The 20,055-nt window shown below is 43.4% G+C and overlaps 1 protein-coding gene across 1 annotated transcript in view; it reads left to right on the top strand.

Annotated features, from left to right (window-relative positions):
- FAM19A4 (family with sequence similarity 19 member A4, C-C motif chemokine like) overlaps positions 1–20,055 on the top strand; it is a 96,819-nt gene that overhangs the window by 53,796 nt on the left and 22,968 nt on the right. Inside the window, exon 3 of the mRNA XM_018555430.1 lies at positions 19,296–19,451. Coding sequence (XP_018410932.1) covers positions 19,296–19,451 — 156 coding nt within the window. The remainder of the gene's footprint in view (positions 1–19,295; positions 19,452–20,055) is intronic.

Genomic DNA, 20,055 nt, shown 5'->3' with positions numbered 1-20,055 from the left:
CTGCTTGATTATAGGGACAGCCCTGGTCACATGGCTTACAAAGAGGAACTCCCTTTTGGGCAGGCAAGTCTACAACTAGTCCAATGTGCAAAAAAGTACTGGCACTGAAACTTTTTCATCAACAAAAGAAAGTAAAGATTGTGGAAATCTGGAGTTCATGCAAAACTACTAAAACCAGACGGAAAGTCGTATATGTAAGATTGATAGTTTGATTATGCTGAATCTACTCCTGAATACTTATTCAACGACAGAAATTTCCTCTAAATCGCTATAATATGCCTTATGGTAGATATCGTTTCCACTCCACTAACCTTCCAGTATAATTCTGAGTGAACTTATTTGTACTCTGCTACGCATCTTCAACCTTCCTTCCTCCAACGATATTGCTGCGTTAGGCAAATGTTCGGCACAACTCAGCCCGGATCAAATCAAAGGTGACAAGTGCTTTGAAACGATATTAATTTCACCACCTCATCCGGAGAAGTCATTTTCTTGTTATAAATGGAAAAATATAACGTTTTGTGTTCCAAACTGTGGAAAAATAATGTGATGTTCTTGAGTCTGAGAAAATGTTAAGGGACGAACAGTGTATCTGACATTTTATCATTTCTGCGCTGTCTTCCCTTTGCTCTTCCTTAGCTCCATCTCATAACTGAGCATCAACAAGATGCACATACTAGGGAGTTTTGGAAAATTGCTTCTGCTGAAGGAAAATGCTGTGTTTACTAGAATATGAGATCTCTGGTGTAGGGGATTCGGGGCGAGCTTGAATTTGCAGCAGATTTCCAGGATTTGAATTTAATTCAAAATTGCAAATTTGTTTATATATACAATCCCATCATTTGAAAATAAGACCCAATTGTTCATAAATATGACCTTTAATGCTTGAAAATATGAGCACATCATTTATAACTATGATACCCCCCCCACCCAGGGGTCCTGTTTATAAACAGCTGGGTCATATTTTAAAGGAACAGGTTCCTGTTTATAAACGGCACGGTCATATTTACAAATGGTGGGTTGTATTTATACCTGACAGGGTCCTATTTATAAACAATGGGGTCATTATTTTAAAAGTGGCAACCCAGTGGCTTAGTGGTTAGCACTTCAGACTTGCAGCACTTTGGGGTCCCCAGTTCCAATTCTGGTCCAAGACACTATCTGATCAGCATTAGTTTGCATGTGCTTGTGTCCTCTCACACTCCAAAGACATGCTGGAAGGTTATTTGGTTGCTGTCTTCATTTTGTCCTCTATGTGTGTGCAATAGGGACCTTAGATGATAAGTTCCTTGAGCGCAGGGAGTGATGTGAACGTTCTGTATGTAAAGTACTGTGTACATTGTTGGCGCTATATAAATACCTGTAATAAGTAAGTAAAAAAATGATGGGGTCATATTTTCAATTGACTTGACCATTCTTATAAACAACAGTGTTGTATGTATACAGTGTGTGTGTGTCTATTTTTGGAAATAATATACTGTTTTCAACTGGTTTTTATCCTTTGTAGTAACTCTTAGTGCTGATGATCTCATGCAGCCCTTTTACTGCCACTTCATGTCTACATGCACTCAACCGATGGCAACAGTGGATCACATAATGTACATTGGAACACCACTTATAGTCTCCATCAGACTACCTATAGTTTGCCAATCTTGCACATGTGCGGCATATCAACGGGGCAGGCTGCAAAAATCAAGAAAATGACAGCCGGCTCCTTAATATAAGATGGAAATGCTGCAAATACTTTGGGTCTTTGGTCCCTATTTCAACTATGACTGTTTGCTGATCTCACGTATATGCAGCATCCTGTCTGCAGGAGGTCACCTGACCTGTTAAAGAAATCAGCAAGTGACAGCTGGCTCCTGAATCCAATATGGCAGCATGGAAGAAAAGAAAGGCTGCAAAGACATAGGGTCTTTGAATACGATGTCCACTATGACAGTCTACTGACCTCCACATGCACAGCGGCAAACCAGCAAGAGGCCGGCTGTAAAAATCAGAAAATGACAGCTGGCTCCTGAATCTAAGATGGGAGCATTGAAAAAAGAAACAGTGGGAAGACTTCGGGTGTAAGGCAGAAGACAACATTGGACTTCATGGGCTGGTACTGTAAGTATGTGTTTTTTAATGCCCTACGGGAACATTACTTGGAGCTGCTGACTTTAGTTTGGATAACCAGGCGGAAGATCCTCTTTAACATGCTGATGCCATACCTCCCAACTTTTTGAGATGAGGGACACCGTCCAGCACAATGTATTTAGGCAATGGACACCTATGCCACCCGTCAAGTTATGCCGACCATTAAAGGAGAACTATGGGGGGTCAGTGCTTTTCCCCATAGTTCTCCTAAGGGTCATGGGAGGACATAAATTAGCGTCCTCCCATGATTTAAAGCTCAGTATATCGCGAGCTACAGCGTACGGTATACTGAGACCGCCGCAGCCCGGACAGATCCCAACATTGCTGTTGAGATCCACCAAGCTGCGTGAGTGACAGCGGGCTCTGCCTTCCTCTGCAGGAAGATATTCGAGAAGTGAACGACCGACGGTATGTGTTCGCTCACTTCCCGATCTATTGAGCTGACGTGTGACAGTTTCATTGTTACACGTCGGCTCGAACTATGAGGCTGAGTGAAAATCACTCACCTCATAGTTCTACTTTAAGAATGTATATTCCAAAAATAATTGGCAGGACCCAGAATTGTCTTTTTTTCACCATGACCTTTCCTTTATATTGGCTTTTCAAAATAGCAAACAAGATAATTAGGAAATAAGATAAAGTTTTTAATGCAGCAGAACACTTTTGGTAGTTAAATAAAACATTTTCATAGATATCTGTACATCAGACCAAAAAGAGGGAAATGAGGAGGAAAGGGGAGAGGACAAATGGATTTGGTTCCAAATGAGGGACAGATGGGAGGTAGGCTAAAACTTACACGAGACGTTACTGATTGGGTTAATGTCTACTCTATAAATTGAGCAAGAAGATTAGCTTCAAATGTTTTTTTTCTTGTATTATTTTCACCATTGCTATTTCAGCTTCTCCTAGATCTGGCCTATATGGACACACATATGCCAGGTTTCTAGGGTAACATATAATTATGCTGATTGGCCTAATTAGAATCATAACACCAAAGCTACTTACATGTAAATGATTTGCAGGACTGTGTGGAGCGGTGCGGTGGTAAATTCCGCTTTCCCTGTGTGACTTCCCCATAATGCACTGATTTGTGAAGTGTTTAACTCCCTAATAGCTTTAGCAAGTGTAGCGAGCTCTAGGAAACGGTATATCTTCAACTCGACGCCTGCTTATAAAAATGAAAAATAATCAGACGGCGAAGTCAATGTCGAGTTCAAGTTCAACGAAGGCATCTCCTGGATACATTTCAACCACAGCCACTTCCAGGTGTTACATATTTATGATCACCTCGGGCCATCTGCTGATCTCTTACGGATCTGGGAACGCAGGAGAGATAAAACATCTTAAAGAGATTCTCGTTTATTGCGGCAAAAGCAAAGCTTGCCCGCTTTTTAGACCTTCTCGTCTGTCCAGAATTCAATGAGGACCATTCGTTTCACAGTAACACAGCTCATCTTGTCAACAATACAATGGATGTTGACCTTTTATTGGGATTTTTATTTAGTAATGATAACCATGAAAACGTGTAAAGGGACACTGTACTCAACATAAGGAAAAATACATTCTGTATTGAGATTGTATTATAGTTGTTTTCCCAAATTTGTATGTCCAGTTTTATTTAAGAGCCAATTCACACCCATTTTATTTAACATAAGTTAAATAAAATAAATAAATAAAACCAATCCTGCTGCCCCAAGCCCAGGTTCCTCAATGCACCCTCCTCCCCGCCAAACCCCCCTTTCCCCCATGGAGAATGGAAACCAGATGGCGGGGGCAGCAGGATTGGTTTTATTTATTTATTTTATTTAACTTTTTTACATTTTTTTATTTGTATTAATTTTTTTAACTTTTACATTTTTATTTAAACAGACCTGACAGGCTGCATACAAGTGATCTCGGCGACATCTTCAGGATCAGTTGTAGAAAACAAGTGGCGGCCCCCCACTGTACATTAAGCCCTGCTTGCGCAAAGCAGTGCTAAATGTGGAGAAAAACCTGCCCGCCCAGTGCCCAGAACTGCATGTCCCAGGCTTCAGGTGATCGGAATTCCACACCCCGGCTGCCACTCTATTTCCTGCTGCCCCAAGGCCGGGCCTTGGTGGCCACGTGGAAAATCCGGCCCTGTTCACACCTGAGCGTTTTGTCACATGATTCCCAAAGCATGATGAAGAATGCTATTATTCCCAATGAGCCAGTCCGCAACAAAGGCTGTGTAAATTGTCTCCAGTGGCGTAGAGCTTGAAAAACTACATGAGCTTCTTTTGGCAAAATTGTGCATTTGTGGCCCCCGAGCATTTTGTCGCATGATTCCTAAAATAAGCCAACGCTCAAGATAAAGAATCCCATTATTGTCAATGGGCCCATTTACAACTGAGTGTTTTGTCACTTGTTGCCAGACGATGGTCTCTCTCTCTCTCAGGTCCGCTCCTCTGCAGGAGTAATAGCGATTCTGCTATTGGCTACTTTAAATTGCAATAGCCAATAGCAGGCTGGCTATTGCTCTGCCCACTGCCTTCTGTCAATCAGCAGAGGAGCAGACCTGAAAGAGGCCGACGCTGAAATAACTTCGTAGGACATTTTTAAAACTTTTTTAAATAAAGGAATTGTCAAAAACTTTGGGTATTGTCGATCAAAAAAATATTGACTGGAGAAGACTGGCATTATGAGTATCAGTGGTTGGGGGGACCTTTGCAAAGTCACTGTCACTTTGCCACGGCGACAGCCTCTCATTAAAGTAGAGCTCAACCTAGTCACTAAAATATTGTACAACCTATAACCTGCTAATGTTAAGGCAGCACAATGACTTAGTGGTTAGCATGTATGCCCTGCAGCAGCGGGGTCCCTCATTTGTATCCTCGGTCATTGGTCCTAATATTTTACAGTTTCAGGACATGCACCCCTGCTGGAGACAACAAGCTGACATGCTAGCACACATTGGGCACGCATGGTACACCACTGCCACTGTTAGAAATTAGGTTCAAAATAATGGTGTGCAGTCAACGGTGGAGTGCATGCATGTAGACAGGAAGTGATTAAAAGAGACTGCAGGGAAAGAGCAGCACAAGGATGAAAAATAGGTGAAAACTGTATTTTATGGAAAAAAAAGAAGTACAAAACATGACAATTTAGATCGACTTTAATGATTTTTTTCCCACCCCTAAACCCCTCTAGAATGGCATATACCCACTCCATGTCCTCCCACATGACTGCTATGAAGTCAAAGGGTGCCATCTGTGCAATTCACATCAAATCTTCTTAGTTATGTTATATTTAACTGGCTGCAAGGATGGCGCCAGTAGGGTTAACAGTGTAATATCCCAAACCCTCCTGCAAATAGATTTGTCCAAAGCAGGATGAGATTGCCATGGTGCCGATGAGTACTTAAATGGTGTGCAGGGCTGAACAGCAGTAATTCCACGAGACAGTGGAGAGCAGCGCCAGGAGCGAAACTGATGTTCACCGAGTGTCATAAACCAATAAAATAATGTTCCACCATGTTTCAAGTTTGTGCTCAGCGATGAATGGCGTCCTCATAATGGCTCTTCTAAGTGCCACACTGAACCACGGCAGGGGAAAATAAATATGGCTCTACATTTCCCCCCAGCGCAGATTGAACGAACTCTGCTATTTCCCTCTAAAGATTCCATTACAGATATTAGGAATTCATTGTAGATTTTATAATAACGTTTGGACATATCACAATAATAAAGCTCAGCCAGTGGAACCATTTTGCTGTATTCAAATCAAATGGAAGGAGAGCGAGTTACTAGTGTCTACCATTATCAAAATGACATTTGGATGAACACCCCTCCCTCACAATTATTGTATATATAATCCCAGTCGCTAAAGTCTCATATAAGCTTTAATATGTTAATATAATTTTAGAAGTAATTCAAAGTATTTTTAAATCTGCAGCTCAAATCTGGGAGGAGTACTGGTTACCACGGGGTGGGGGGGGAGAAGGGTCCAGGCTCTGGCTCTGTCCAGCTTCCTGTCCAGCTCATTGATGTCACTGGTTGCCAGGAGCTTGGCGGGATGCCAGCCAAAGCTCCTGGCAACCAGTGACGTCATTGAGCTGGGTCAGATGCCAGCCAGCGTGTCACAGGTTGTTCTTACCATCCTGGAATGCTCTGGTCGGAAAGGGGGCAGCAGGCACACCTGCTGCCCCCCCACGAGACCCAGTGAAATGCCATATGAGTTAACCACCTCAGGCTGCTTCACTTATGGAGCGGCCCTGCTAATTCAGTGTTAAATAAGCAATTTGGATGATGTGGGAGTGGCACAGGGCTGATGATGTTATCCTTCTCCTCACCTGACAGTGTTTGATCTGCTAAGGACTGAGTACTGTAGGACCCATGTGCCCCTATTCCTATAATCTCCAGTTATTTCCTGAGAGCTCTTATAGGGCAATGGAGTGGTTGGAGAGAGTGGAAAAGGTGAGTACAAGATGGTCAAGGCTTTTAAGCCCTGAGTAGGAAAAGCTAAAGTGTTTCTTCCTTCTTCTTTCTGAAAAAAAGAAGGGTTCGACAAATGCAGTGACAGTGAAGATGCAGTTATGAAATCATAAACTTTACAGGAATGGGACCAACTGGGCAACATATCCAAAAATGCAGAGCGCCATTTGGCCTGTGTTGCAAACTGAAGGTTAAGATGATTAGCGTAAAATAACCCAGAGTCATTGGGCATGTATGGGCATGGACGTGACCAAAGGCAGAAGCAGCATGACCAAGATCTAGATGATGTTAAATTACTACATGCGCCCAAGGATGGGTGTTTACTGGCATATTGGCTTTCAGAATGGCTGCCTCCACTGGATGTAGGCCATGGATGCCCTTCAAGAGTAGCTTCTAGGTGTAACTCTTGTCATGCAGTCATAATGCAGTTTGATTTTCATCCATTCGCTACCTCTATTCACCGACCAAGAGCCTCAGGAAGAATGCCTTTATATTCACAAAGGCTACCTCATCTGGATGTAGGCCATGGATACACTTCAACAAAAACTTGTAGGTGTAACTTTTGTCATGCAGTCATAATCCAGTTTGATTTTTATCCAGTAGCTGCCCCTATTCACCGACCAAGAGTCTCAGGAGGCATTTTTAGTTTCCCAGAGCAAAGGTCCCCCTGACTAAGCTATTGTTCCTTTTCTGCTGAGGCTAGTTGACTAATTCCTCCTGTGCTTCAGCTCACACCATATCCCTCACCTTCCTTTAATCTTAAGTGTATTCTCTTTGTCTTCTCATTTGCAGCAACGCGCTGCTGTCACTGTGTTTTGATTTATCGACCACTCATGTTTAATGCTTTATTCCACCATGAAGTCCCTGCACTCTCTTCTGATCCCGGGTCACCTCCAGTACTTATTCCAAGAGAGACTGATTTCCATATGGATACGACCTATGACTCTAAGCAAAGGATACAGTGTATTACATGAATCCCTTCTGCCGAGCTGCCTCTCTTGTTCCAACGAGCAGTGAAGGTCACATATCTGTTTTATTTTGCTCTTTGAAATGCTCATTAAAAAGGCGCTGAGGATTGTTCTCTCGCTTCTATGTCACCCCCATGGAAAATTCTTAAAAACAGAATGAAGGTAGATAATCCATTATTTTAATTAGGAGGTTCCATCCATCAATTTATATATTCTAATTTCAATGAATTATAAAAATATAAGACAGATCTGGTTCACACTGCAGTCTTAATATCGCTTGACTGATGTGTATTTAAGGCACTTTATAGCTAATCCAGGACAAGTGATTGAGGACTCGTGTCACTTTGAGGTTTTACAGCTGCCATGGAAACACAACTGGCTGCTAAGCAACCAGAGGTAGAGATGTGTTTACTATAATGGGGGCCAGTGCCTAGGGCAGTGGTGGTAAAGGCAGTAAGACCAAGGACCAGTAGGACCAAGCCTAGGATGTACAAATTGTGAAAACTTTTTCCTTAGTTTGTGGCCAGATTCGGGTTGTAGGGTATGGTGAGAACCTTTAGAAGGTCCTTTATCGTTCAGGTTACATAAAGCCATCTGTTATCTCTTGCTTAGTGGTCTGTACTGTTGCAACGCAGTCCTTTATATAAAGCAGTTCCAGCGGTCACTACAACAGCACATCCAAGAGCAGCAGCCTGTCTAAATTTGGCCCTGAGTGAAGGACATGCCAAGGGTCAAGGTGGCCAACCCTTTAAAAGAGGCTGTCAAGTTTGTACACATGGGTTTTCATAACATGCCGAATGTTGTCATAGCCCAGACAGGTTCTTGAATGGAGTGTGTCTCCTAAAACACTGACTACATTGACACTTGTGGACAACACAGGTAAAGCTAGTCCCTTAAAATGGTAGTGATGCCAGACATGGCAGCCTCGGTCACCTGAGTTGGGATGTGTGCCTCTAGGGAGCTCTATATATTTGGCGTAGAAAAGTGGAGCATTCTGTTGTGTAGTTGAAATGAAGTGTAGCTGTATCTGTTGCACTTTTATTCTCCCCACTGAGTTGAACATGCTTTTTGGTTGCAAACTGTTATTGGAGTATAAGACTTCCTCTAGCTGACATTCGAACTGTGCATGTTTTGTCACACATTAATCACTGAAAAATTTGTCATAACCAAAAATGTAAAACACAATTTCTTAGAAACCCTTTAAGGAAAATGTTACTTAAAAAAAAAACCTTTTGCAATTTAAAAATCCATTTGCAAATCTATTGCTCGGCATAAGCTAAAATGAAAAAAAAAAAAAAAGCCATTACTACAATACTTACCCTATCCATGGGTAAGTCGCTCCACAGACTCATCATTCTGTGACCCAGCATCAGTACCCATTCAGGTTGGTTGATGCCCAGTGTCATTTTACCCAGTGCCTGTGAGTCCTGGGTATCATGGACACGCCTCCATCATTAAGCCTCTCTGGTCACGCAGGAGAATGCTGACATATGTGTAGTTCCCTGAAGCATTTAGGACCAGTGAAGGAAAAAGAAGAGAAGCCATGATGTCAGGTGACCAGACTGAATTCATCAGAGTATGTACACACATTATTAAAACAGGGGTGGAGGCAGGTGTGCCCTTTAATGAGGCAGCCTAAAGCTGTTGCCTCAGGCGGCAACTCTTTGGGTCACGTGGTTTGCAGTGTGCTTGCTGTACCCTTTCCAGACAGAGCTTTCCAGGTTGCTAAGAGCACGGCAGGGAGATATGTAAGGGCCATACCTATTTCCTGCTGAGCTCTAGGCGACGTCACTGGTTACCAGGAGCTGGGTGTGACCGGCAGGGAGATGCAGAACCTGCAGAGGGCAGTGTTCCCTGCCACGGCGATAAAAAGGCTAGGAACACCATTGGGTGCACAAGTGTCTGGAGTGAGGGTTTCCAACCTTCTGCTTACACTCACTTCTGTTTGTCTCCCCCTTCCTTTCAGCTCCCAGAACATGTTGCCATAGCCTGCAGGTCACTCTTGTCAGAGCTCTCACAGAACTCTCTCCCCCATGTGACAACACTCAGCTTGATGATTGACTGCTTAGACACCAACCATGGGAGTAGGAGGAGGGTTCAGCTTTAGGCTAAAAGTCCCCTTTATCCCCCACCATCCACTACATATGCCCTGTAGACCTCATATCATCATGTCTCCCTTTGTCAATCAGAGAGGCTTAAGCTGGCCATACACGGATCCAATTTTGGCCTTCCCTTGCCTAAATTTGATCTATAGGTGGCATTGCTGGCACCACCCAGCTCAACGAAAGCCGACTTTTCAATTGACGCTTGTAGAAGAATGGATGGGGAAAGATTTATCTCAATTAGACCCGTGGACATCTGTGTAAAGCCAGCATTACTCTAGGGTGGGTAGCTTTTCCGTTTTCAATTGACCCAGCTAGCAGGCAGTACTGTGCCTGTGTCAGTGGCGTAACAACCGGGGGGGGGCAGCAGGGGCGCGGGCCCCGGGCGAAAAGTGAAGGGGGGGCGCTGGCCGAAAATGGCACTTTCGGCTAAATGCCGAGGTAATATTTAATAAAAAATTAATTAATAAATAAAAATTAATTTAAAAAAATGAAAAAGTTTCTACAAAAATAAAAAATTTAAATAAAAACATGTGTGTGTGGGGGGGAGGTGCAGGGTACAGTTCCAGTGGGTTGTTTATATAATGGGGGGGGGGCGAAAACAAATTTCTGCCCCGGGCGCCCAGAACTCTGGTTACGCCACTGGCCTGTGTTTCTCTGTCTGCCATAGAAATGGAAGGACCAATGGAAGGACCATCTCCATTCCATTCCTATACAAAGGGTCTTTGTCTACCAGGACCATTGTGTGCGTTGCACTCAGTAGACTTGAGGTGAGATGAGAATCATCAAGGCACAACCAACAAGCAGAGCCACAAATATGGCTACCCCATGTATATTTATAACTGCGAACCATACATAAAAACTAGGTTTTATGGAAAATGAACATGCACTGACAAGTTGATTTGCATTAAGCTGATAATTTTTACATGTATATTTTACAACATTATAAGGACGCCATAGTTGCCCTTTAAGTCCAATTCTTTAGCCTTTTGTTGGGAGCGTTGCTCTGCTCAGTGCACGGAAATAGTGATAATTCCTGCAAGCTCGAATGTAACTCACCCACATCATGCTTGGCTGGCTTCTACTTAGTTCTGTCAAGCGTGATGTCAGAATACCCAGCCACGCTTATGAATCTCTGCAGCAACAGAATTTCTTGTGCAGCTACAAATAAAGGCAGTTTTGTCTCTAGCAGCGAGGAGAGAAATGAAGAAGCACGCAATATGTCAGAAGATTGGATTTGTTTTGTGTGTCTGTGTAAAAAGGCAATAAGGAAGACCTCTTCTGTTAACTGTTTGATCTAGAATGGCCATCTACCATCATTCCAGTACATTCTGGAAGTCGGTATTAGCATAGGGTTTGGCATTCCTCTTGACCTCCCATGTGACTGTGGCTAGGGAGCTGGGTTCTACACTATGGGAAGCAAGATTTAGTAATATATGTATATGGCTCCCAGACCCGAATGGCATTCGGGAGGTCCCGAATGCAATTAGAAAATTCTTGGTGATGGACGCCAGCAGAGAGAGGAGGGGACGTTCACCCGGCGGGATAAGGTATGCCGCTGGGTCCCCTCCTCTCTCCTGCAACTGTCAGGCTCTCGGTTCCTGACCAAGTGCCTGAGTTTTCAGAGGGAGTGACACCAAAATGACTGTAAGTCTTTTTGGGGTCACACCTCCTAATGGTGTCATCATGGTGCGGGCCGCACCCCCCCTAGTGACGCCACTGGTGCTAGATGATACTAGATGTCCTCCAGCCAAGATATGAGGCTGGCTGTATCTGCTTTTGTTCTCACTACTTAGCCCCACTTTGTTTCTTTATTCAAATCCATAGTGTGTTATTTTTTTTTATTTTTTTTCCTCTCTCAAAATAATTCATTTTCTCTCGTTGGCAAAGACCAGGTCTGCAATGATAATAATTCCTGCTGTTATTACAATGGGGAGCTCATAGATAAAGGTTCCGCTGCACTGCCTAATGTAACATAATTCTGCATTCTCATAACAAGAGCTGATTGTCTGTATATTGAGCTGGATATTGGATACATTTTTGCGAAATGACTCGGAGACGGTGTAAAAAGGTGATTTTCTGCTCATCTTGCTTCTCATTAAACATTTTTATAACAGGGAGAGACACAATAAAAAATAACAAAATGGAAATGGCATGTTTTATTTACGCCTGAGGAGACACAAGCCGAAATGGCAATCTGTACTGTAATTTAGGGTTTAAAGGGAAACTCCATTCCAAACATATCGTTTTGGCTTGTTTTTGGAAGGGCTAGATTCTTTGTGTTCAATTCTCAAAGATAAAACTAAGACTAGAGACCACCACCTAAAACTGGCGGAGAAAAGATTTAACCACAAAGGGTGTTGGGGATTCTTTTCAGTTAGAGCAGTTACATTTTGGAACTGGCTGCCACAAGCATTTGTATCAGCAGAGAATATTGAATCATTAAAAAAACATTTAGATACCTTCCTCAGAGACCATAACATACAGGGTACAGGTACTCTTAAATACTAGACCACACAGGGACTCATATACACACACATTCACAATCACACACAGACACACAAAGATTGAACTTGATGGACCTGTGTCTTTATTCAACCTCAAATACTATGTAACTAAAACACGAGGATAAGGATCGCTGTTTTCTAAATAGTGACAGTTATTTTCAGCTGAGATTTGAAAATTAGGTCCACATGGCTAATAATAAAGATTCTTATCCATGTGTAAAACCTTGTGAATTTAGCCTTTTGTCTGGTTTGTACTACTGTCTGGGCTCCCATTAACTTTCTGTCCTGGTGGCACCCTGAGCACTGATGTAAGCTAACTTCCTGTTTTCCTACTCTGGAGTTCTTTCTCCACATATACCTATTGAGGATTGAATAGGGTTGGGTGACGTTGATATATATGCTCTGTTCTTGTTAATTATAGTCACCTCTCACGTCATTTACTTAATTAATTTATGTAGTGACACAACTCCAATGTATTACGCATACTGGCATCAGTCCCTAAGGGACTACCCTATCTCATGGTTATACGACAATCATGCACACTATAGGGTCAGTTTTTGGAGGAAGCCACTATATCTACCAGCATGTGTTTAGGAGCAAACCAACACAGTCATCCGGAGAACATACAGCCTGAGGACCCAGAGCCTCAAGGCAATGTGCTTACCACTTAGACATCATGCTGCTCATTGGTAAGAAATGGATCTTAAAATTGGCCACCATGCTGCTTGTTGGTTTGGGATGGATCTCAAAATCAGCCACTATGCTGCTCGTTGGTTAGGGATCAATCTCAAAATCAGCAACCATGCTGCTTGTTGGTTAGAGATAATTCTCAAAATCAGCCACCATGCTGCTCATTGATTAGAGATACAGCTTAAAATCATCCACCATGTTCCTCGTTAGTTAGAGTTGGATCTCAAAATCAGCCATCATGCTGCTCGTTGGTTAGGGATCAATCTCAAAATCACCCACCATGCTGCTCATTGATTAGAGATGGATCTCAAAATCAGCCACCATGCTGCTCATTGATTTGAGCTGGATCTCAAAATCAGCCACCATGCTGCTCATTGATTAGAGATGGATCCCAAAATCAGCAACCATGCTTCTCATTGATTAGGGATAGATACGGGTAAAGTCCATGAACCCATCACACTCGAAACCGCTGTTCCAAAGATAATGAGGGTGGGTGCTGCGGCTGTCGACTGTTGCCAATCGTGGTCAATACCAAACGAAATATATGAACACCGGCACTCCAATAGCAAGTCAAATACATCTGTTTATTGACGTATGAGCAGCATAACGTGATACACTCAATGTGACGTTTCTGGGTCTGGCAGGATCCCCTTCATCAGGCAGAACAAGTGACAAGATCTCAGAATCAGCCACCATGCTGGTCATTAGTTAGATTTACATCTCAAAATCGGCCACCATGCTGCTCATTGGTCATAGATAGATCTCAAAATCAGCCATCATGCTTCTCATTGGTTTCAGGTGGATCTCAAAATAAGCCATCTTGCTGCTCATTGGTTTGGGATACATCTTGGAATCAGCAACTATGCTGGTCATTAGTTAGATTTAGATCTCAAAATCATCCACCATGCTGCTCATTGGTCAGAGATGGATCTCAAAATTGGCCACCGTGCTGGCCGTTGGTTAGGGATGCATCTCAAAGTCAGCCACCATGCTGCTCATTGGTCAGAGATGGATCTCAAAATTGCCCACTGTGCTGGTTGTTGGTTAGGGATGCATCTCAAAGTCAGCCACCATGCTGCTCGTTGGTTAGGGATGGATCTCAAAATCAGCCACCATGTTGGTCATTGGTTAGGGATGGAACTAATGATCTAAGCACAGCCAAACACTGGTGCCCGCCCATTGGCCCCTCCATTGCTTAACTGATAAGAAATGGATGCTGAAAGAGTAATACAAGTCTGTCAGATGAAGGAAGACGAGCCCTATAGATTCCTGTGGGTCTGTAATGTGCCTGTGTGGCCAAAAGAGACAGGACTTGTGTTTCAGGATGCAAATAAACAATGTAGGAAACAAGCTACCCTAAAACAGGATATCAGGACCAGTGCGCAGTGTGCCAGCTAATTCTACAGGAAACTAAAGCATTTAAACATCACAAAGCAGCATCCATTGTAAGTGATTTCATCAGCATTTGAAAAAGCTTACAAATATTTTGACTTTAATATTACTTTAAGGTCCTAACCGATGTGGCCATTTAGCGATGCGATTAACAGTGAGTGCCATTGGGTTTCCAGGTTTTGTGTGTAAAATTGTCACTTTTGAGAAATTAAAAAAAAAAAAAAAAAACGCTACTATTCCATCTGTTACCCTAGTATGATAACAAGGCGGAATTTACCTTCAGCTGTAATAAGCTTTTTACCTCTTGTGCTCGAGTGAGACACAATTGACAAGCGCGGCAATTGTGTGATGTGGCAATCTAAAAAAGATATTGCAGTTCTGTAAATGGAATGAGCTCTCTCCCCGCGGACCGGGAAGGCGAGAATACACGCTCTGTGCATTCAGTGGATTTCAAAGGTCGCATTGTCTGAAAGGGGTGCAAGTCACATAAATCACACCTTAGATGGTTTACAAGGTACATGGAGGAGACCCTCCCGCATTGACTCCACAGGTGACAACAACAGCCGAGGCGCACAAAGACACAATAATGGCGATTGTGCTGGCGCTGTAGGTGACAGAATTCAGCTCTCTAAAGCCAAGGACGGTTTTGTGCTCAGGGTCATCGAAGCGCTGGGTTTGAATTCGCAAGGCCACCCTTTGTGCGAATGAATGGGCCATACCTTTTAGGTTTACAGCATATGAACTTCACTGAGAATTCAGTTAAAAGATACCAATGAGCTGCGAGTAACAAATATGTGTTCTAGGATTCTTATTTTTGCCTTCAAAACTGAGCCGTGCGAATCGTGTTCCAATTACATTTTGACCATGAAGGTCTAGTATGTGGAAGCAAATGCTTCATTCAGGAATGACAGAACATACAAAAAAAAATGGAAGAGGTCAGGGCATGTTAAGCAGCTACACACAGGGTTTATTTCTAAGCAATTCACAAAGCGTTTTCCTTGGAATCTCTGGGAATGTTCGTTCTGTGAGAATAGAGGCAAAAATGAACGTTCTTAGTATTATTTATTTTCAGGTCAAATGTAGTGTAATACTGCAATATTACCACTAGATGAAGCCGAGGAGCATAGGAAATAAATACTTATTTCCTATGTTCCTCAGCACCATCTAGTGGCCATAAAGCAGTGTTTCATTACATTTGACCTGGAAAGAAAATATACTATTGCAGGGTTTGCAGGGCGTATGGCACTGCCAATTGTTTATAAATTGACCCCATAACATTTTGTTATATTTAGGCCCTATTTACATTTGGCACATGAACGGATGCATCGGTTTTGCCTATTTTTGCCACATTTGTTCTGCATCAATATATAGGGCAGCCCATTCATTTGCAGGACAAATGCGGCAAAGTTTATGCAGCTGTTTAAGCTGCAAGCTTTGTGCATTTATTGACTGCGCATTTCCGTGCAGCAGATTGATCATCTTACATACTGTAGTTACATAGTATTTGAGGTTGAATAAAGACACGGGTCCATCAAGTCCAACCCATAGCGTGTATGTATGGGATTCTGCACGTGTATGCGTGTGTATGAGTCCCTATGATCTTGTTTTTAAGGGAGAAAAGAACATGGACATGTGCTGTTGAGTCACCACTGAGAGGGGATCAGAGCTGCTAAGTCACTCATAGGAGAAGGGAGGTGAGCTGTTGAGTCACTGCTAGGAGGTGGGAGCAGGTGGAACTGAACTACTGAGTCATTGCTGTGAGAAGGGAGCTGAGTTGCTGAATTACTGCTGGGAGAAAGGAACATGGACCTGAGTTGTTGAGTCATTGCTGATAGGGGGTACAGAGGTGCTTAGTCACTGATAGGAGGGGCGAGGTGAGCTGTTGAGTCACTGCTAGGAGGTGTTAGTAATGTGTAATCCACCGCACTCCTGACCGGAATTCCATAAGATAGATGGGTGCTGGTATGACCTGCGGATGGCGCCGTGTTATCACAGAAATGTCCATAAGAAGTCACCCGCACTACAAGGTCCAATATGCTGAATGCCTCTTTTATTCAGACGTTATACAGACATGGCGGCACAGTGTAAAAGCAATGTTTCGGGACCGAACATGGTCCCTTCATCAGACAAACACAGTGAGGAGGTGGCAGCCTGAGGAGCTGAACTACTGAGTCAATGCTGGGAGAAGGGAGCAGGGGAGCTGCGCTTCTGAGTCACTGCTAGGAGGTGAGACCAAGGGAAGCTGAAAAACTGAATCACTGCTGGAATAAGAGAGCAGGGGGGAGCTCCAGAGTAACTACGGGGAGGGGGGAGCTGAGCTGCAGAAAGAAGTGAATTGACTGTGAACATTGAGGATAAATAAGTCCACAGTGCCTGCAGTTACAGAGGTCAATAAGAGTTTGTTTAATAAGGTCAATTGCTGCTTGTTAATAATAAATAAATACTTATGTCAGGCCTGTGACCCTAGCCTGGTCACAGGCCCTGACACAGGCCTGACATTTTAAAGAGGGGTACCATTTATGAAAACACTTTTCAGTAACTAAAGCATCATTCAAGGTCAGGGGTAGGCAACCTTGGTACTCCAGCTGTTGTGGAACTACAAGATCCATGAAGCATTGCAAGACTCTGACAGCTGCAGGCATGACTCCCAGCCCCGGCCTCGAGGGCAGCAGGGAGTAGAGGGGCAGCAGGGGTTTGGAATTCCTATCTCCCGACGCCTGGTACATGCAGTTCCGGGCGCCGGGCGGGTAGTTGTTTTCTACATTTAGCCTGCTTTGGCGAGGCAGGGCTAAATGTACAGCATGGAAGCATGTACAAGTGATCTTGGTGATGACACCGAGATGTCTTGTATGCAGCCTGCATACAGGGGGGTGCATTGAGGTACCTGGCATTGGGGCAGCAGCAGAGAGAGCAAATCCGGCCCTGGAGGCAGAGGCATTATGGGATTTGTAGTGCGGAGGTTGCCTACCCCTGGTCTAGGTTAAAAACTCTCCTAAATTGCACAGCTGAGTGAGAATCTGAAATGAGCAACTTGAACGTTGTGTCTTCTCTTTCATCCTGACACTCCAGACGTCTGTGATTGCCGACTCTTTTCTCTTATGGAGCTATTACAAGAAAGGCGAGTAAACAGGAGAAACAAGGGCCCTGCAAGTGTCATTAATAAACTGTGAAAGCAGCGGGAAATTAGCAGTCTTTAACCGGCAAATCATTATGTGGCAAATACAAGATATTAGCAATGCAAAATGAGCCATTGGGGGGTCAAAGAAAGGAAAGTGACGGCGTGTAGCATTTTATTGTTTATAGAGAATCATGAGAATGAAAGTGTGATTCCAAGTGACATGCCACTACCATCGCACTTCGCTTTTTGTGGCTTAGAAATAGCTTACGTGTTTACTTTGCTTACTTAGGCCTTTATCGAAAAGGAATACCCGCTTATGAAGATGGAGAGGTTATCCTTCTCCCAACCCCTGGCAAGAAATTGTTTAAGCTACGTCTGCTGCGGCTGCAAATAAAACACAATTGTAGCTGAGTGGTTGTGCTGCAAGCGACAATTTCTCTAGTAAGTTAGGTTAAAGAGGAACTCCACGAAATGCAAAAGTTAACCCTTGCAGTGGGGCTGCTCCCGCTGCTCATTTTGGTGTAGGGGCTAAAATAAAGAAAATATACTAATCTGATACTGAGTCCCGCAGCCTCTTCTCTACTGGACTCCAGTGGTCTAAGGACAGCTGACGCCATCTCGTCTATTGCAGCTGCCGAGGGACATTTCACCGCCTAAGCGGAGGGGTTGTGAGGTGAGCGCTGAACCAAGGATTTTGTTTTTTGTAAATTTTGGCTAACCCGTGCAAATAACCCCTTTAAATGTTTAAAAGAGAACTATGGGGTAAGTGTCAGTGTCAGTCTTGGGGATGGATGCCGTCAGAGAGAGGAGGGGACATTCACCTGGCGGGATAAGGTATGCCGCCGGGTCCCCTCCTCTCTCCTGACACTGTCGGGCTCTCGGTCTGTGACCGAGTGCCCGACATTTCATAAGGGGTGACACCAAAATGACTCTCAGTCATTTTGGTGTCACCCCTCCAATGGTGGCACCCGGGTGCGGTCCGCACCCCCCTTGTGACGCCACTGGTAAGTGTTTTTCCCCATAGTTCTCTTAAAGCTAAACTCCAAAGACATTTTTAGAAAATCTCTCCCCTCCGTCCTGTTTAAAGAAAAGTCTTTAAGCAGTAGTGATACTCTCCAAAGTCCAGTAATACATTTCTCATTTTCCTCCAGCCTCAGCCATCTCTCATCGTCCTAGGTGAATAATGGCCAACATCATTCAACTCATTTCCTGTGACGTCAGGGCATCAAGGACATACCCTCTGGGTGGGCATCATCAAGCTGCCATGGGCTCAGGAGAATGATGCAGAGAACATCAATCAATGATGTATCATTAGGACTGCCAGGGGAACTGAAGATTTGGGGGCGGGGGTGGGGGGTCTTACCAACCTCGAGTCAGGGTTTAAGCTGCCTGCCCACCAACATACAGAAGGGATATACATGGGAACCCAGCTGCAGCAAATAAAAAGGTTCTATCTGTTAAGGTTTCCTCCAGTTTGCACATTAATAGTTTCTAGTGCACGTTGCTAAATGTAAATAGGAATCTGACTGATGGGTGCAGGCAATGGAGGCACTTCAAATGACTGATTGGTATAGGCAATGGAGGCACTTTAACTTCTATCTATCTATCTATCTATCTATCTATCTATCTCTCTATCTCTCTATCTATCTATCTATCTATCTATCTATCTATCTATCTATCTATCTATCTATCTATCTATCTATCTATCTATTTATCTATCTATCTATCTAACTATCTATCTATCTATCTATCTACTGTATATATTCAGAGGATACGCTGTATATTTATATGTGATATAGAAAATGTGTGTATAATATTAACCTTGTTTGGGGTCACATTTGACATTTCATGGGGTGGATTGATTATGAACTATTTCGGAAACCCGGCATTGCCTATTGCTTACCAAAGACACTTGTCTGTTTCAGGTTATCATCAGGTCAAGCAAGGCACATGTGAGGTGGTCGCAGTTCATCGATGCTGCAATAAAAATCGTATCGAGGAGAGATCGCAAACTGTGAAATGTTCATGTTTTCCAGGACAAGTAGCTGGCACTACCCGAGCGCAGCCATCTTGTGTGGAAGGTAAGTCATGTTGTGGGTGGGTGAAGGACTCATTACTGACAAGTAGAATGTCTTTGTAAATGATGCAAAAAATTTACATTTCTATACACGCCGTATTCTTTTGGTTTAGTTTGTATGAAGACATAGCAATATATAGGAGATATCCACACTTTTCCACAAAAAAAGTTCATGCCATTGAATGCAAGGAAAGTCAATATTGCTGAAGGCAATATAATTATATGGGCTATACCTCCATTATAAATTTACATAAACCAAAATAAAGAACCCAATCACCACCAATAGATGGAGTGTGTAACTATCTATAGGAACGTGACCCTCAGGAACGTGCGGTCAGGGGAGGCAGAGCCTCACCTAGAATTATGGAGGAAAAAGCTGTCAGCTTCATGTCTGAAGCTGACAGCTTTTTCTCCATTCAGATCGGTATCTAACAGGTTACACAGCCGGGAAATCCTCCCCGCTGTGTAACCTGTTAGATACCGATCTGAATGGAGAAAAAGCTGTCCGCTTTTTCCTCCATAATTCTAGGTAAGGCTCTGCCTCCCCTGACTGCACGTCCCTGGGGGTCACATGCCTATAGATAGTTACACACTGGATCTACTCCCCG

Source organism: Nanorana parkeri, unplaced genomic scaffold, assembly GCF_000935625.1.
Source record: "Nanorana parkeri isolate BGI_ZX_2015 unplaced genomic scaffold, ASM93562v1 scaffold196, whole genome shotgun sequence".
In the NCBI taxonomy this organism is placed as follows: Eukaryota; Metazoa; Chordata; class Amphibia; order Anura; family Dicroglossidae; genus Nanorana; species Nanorana parkeri.
This window is presented reverse-complemented; position numbering and strand designations above follow the sequence as displayed.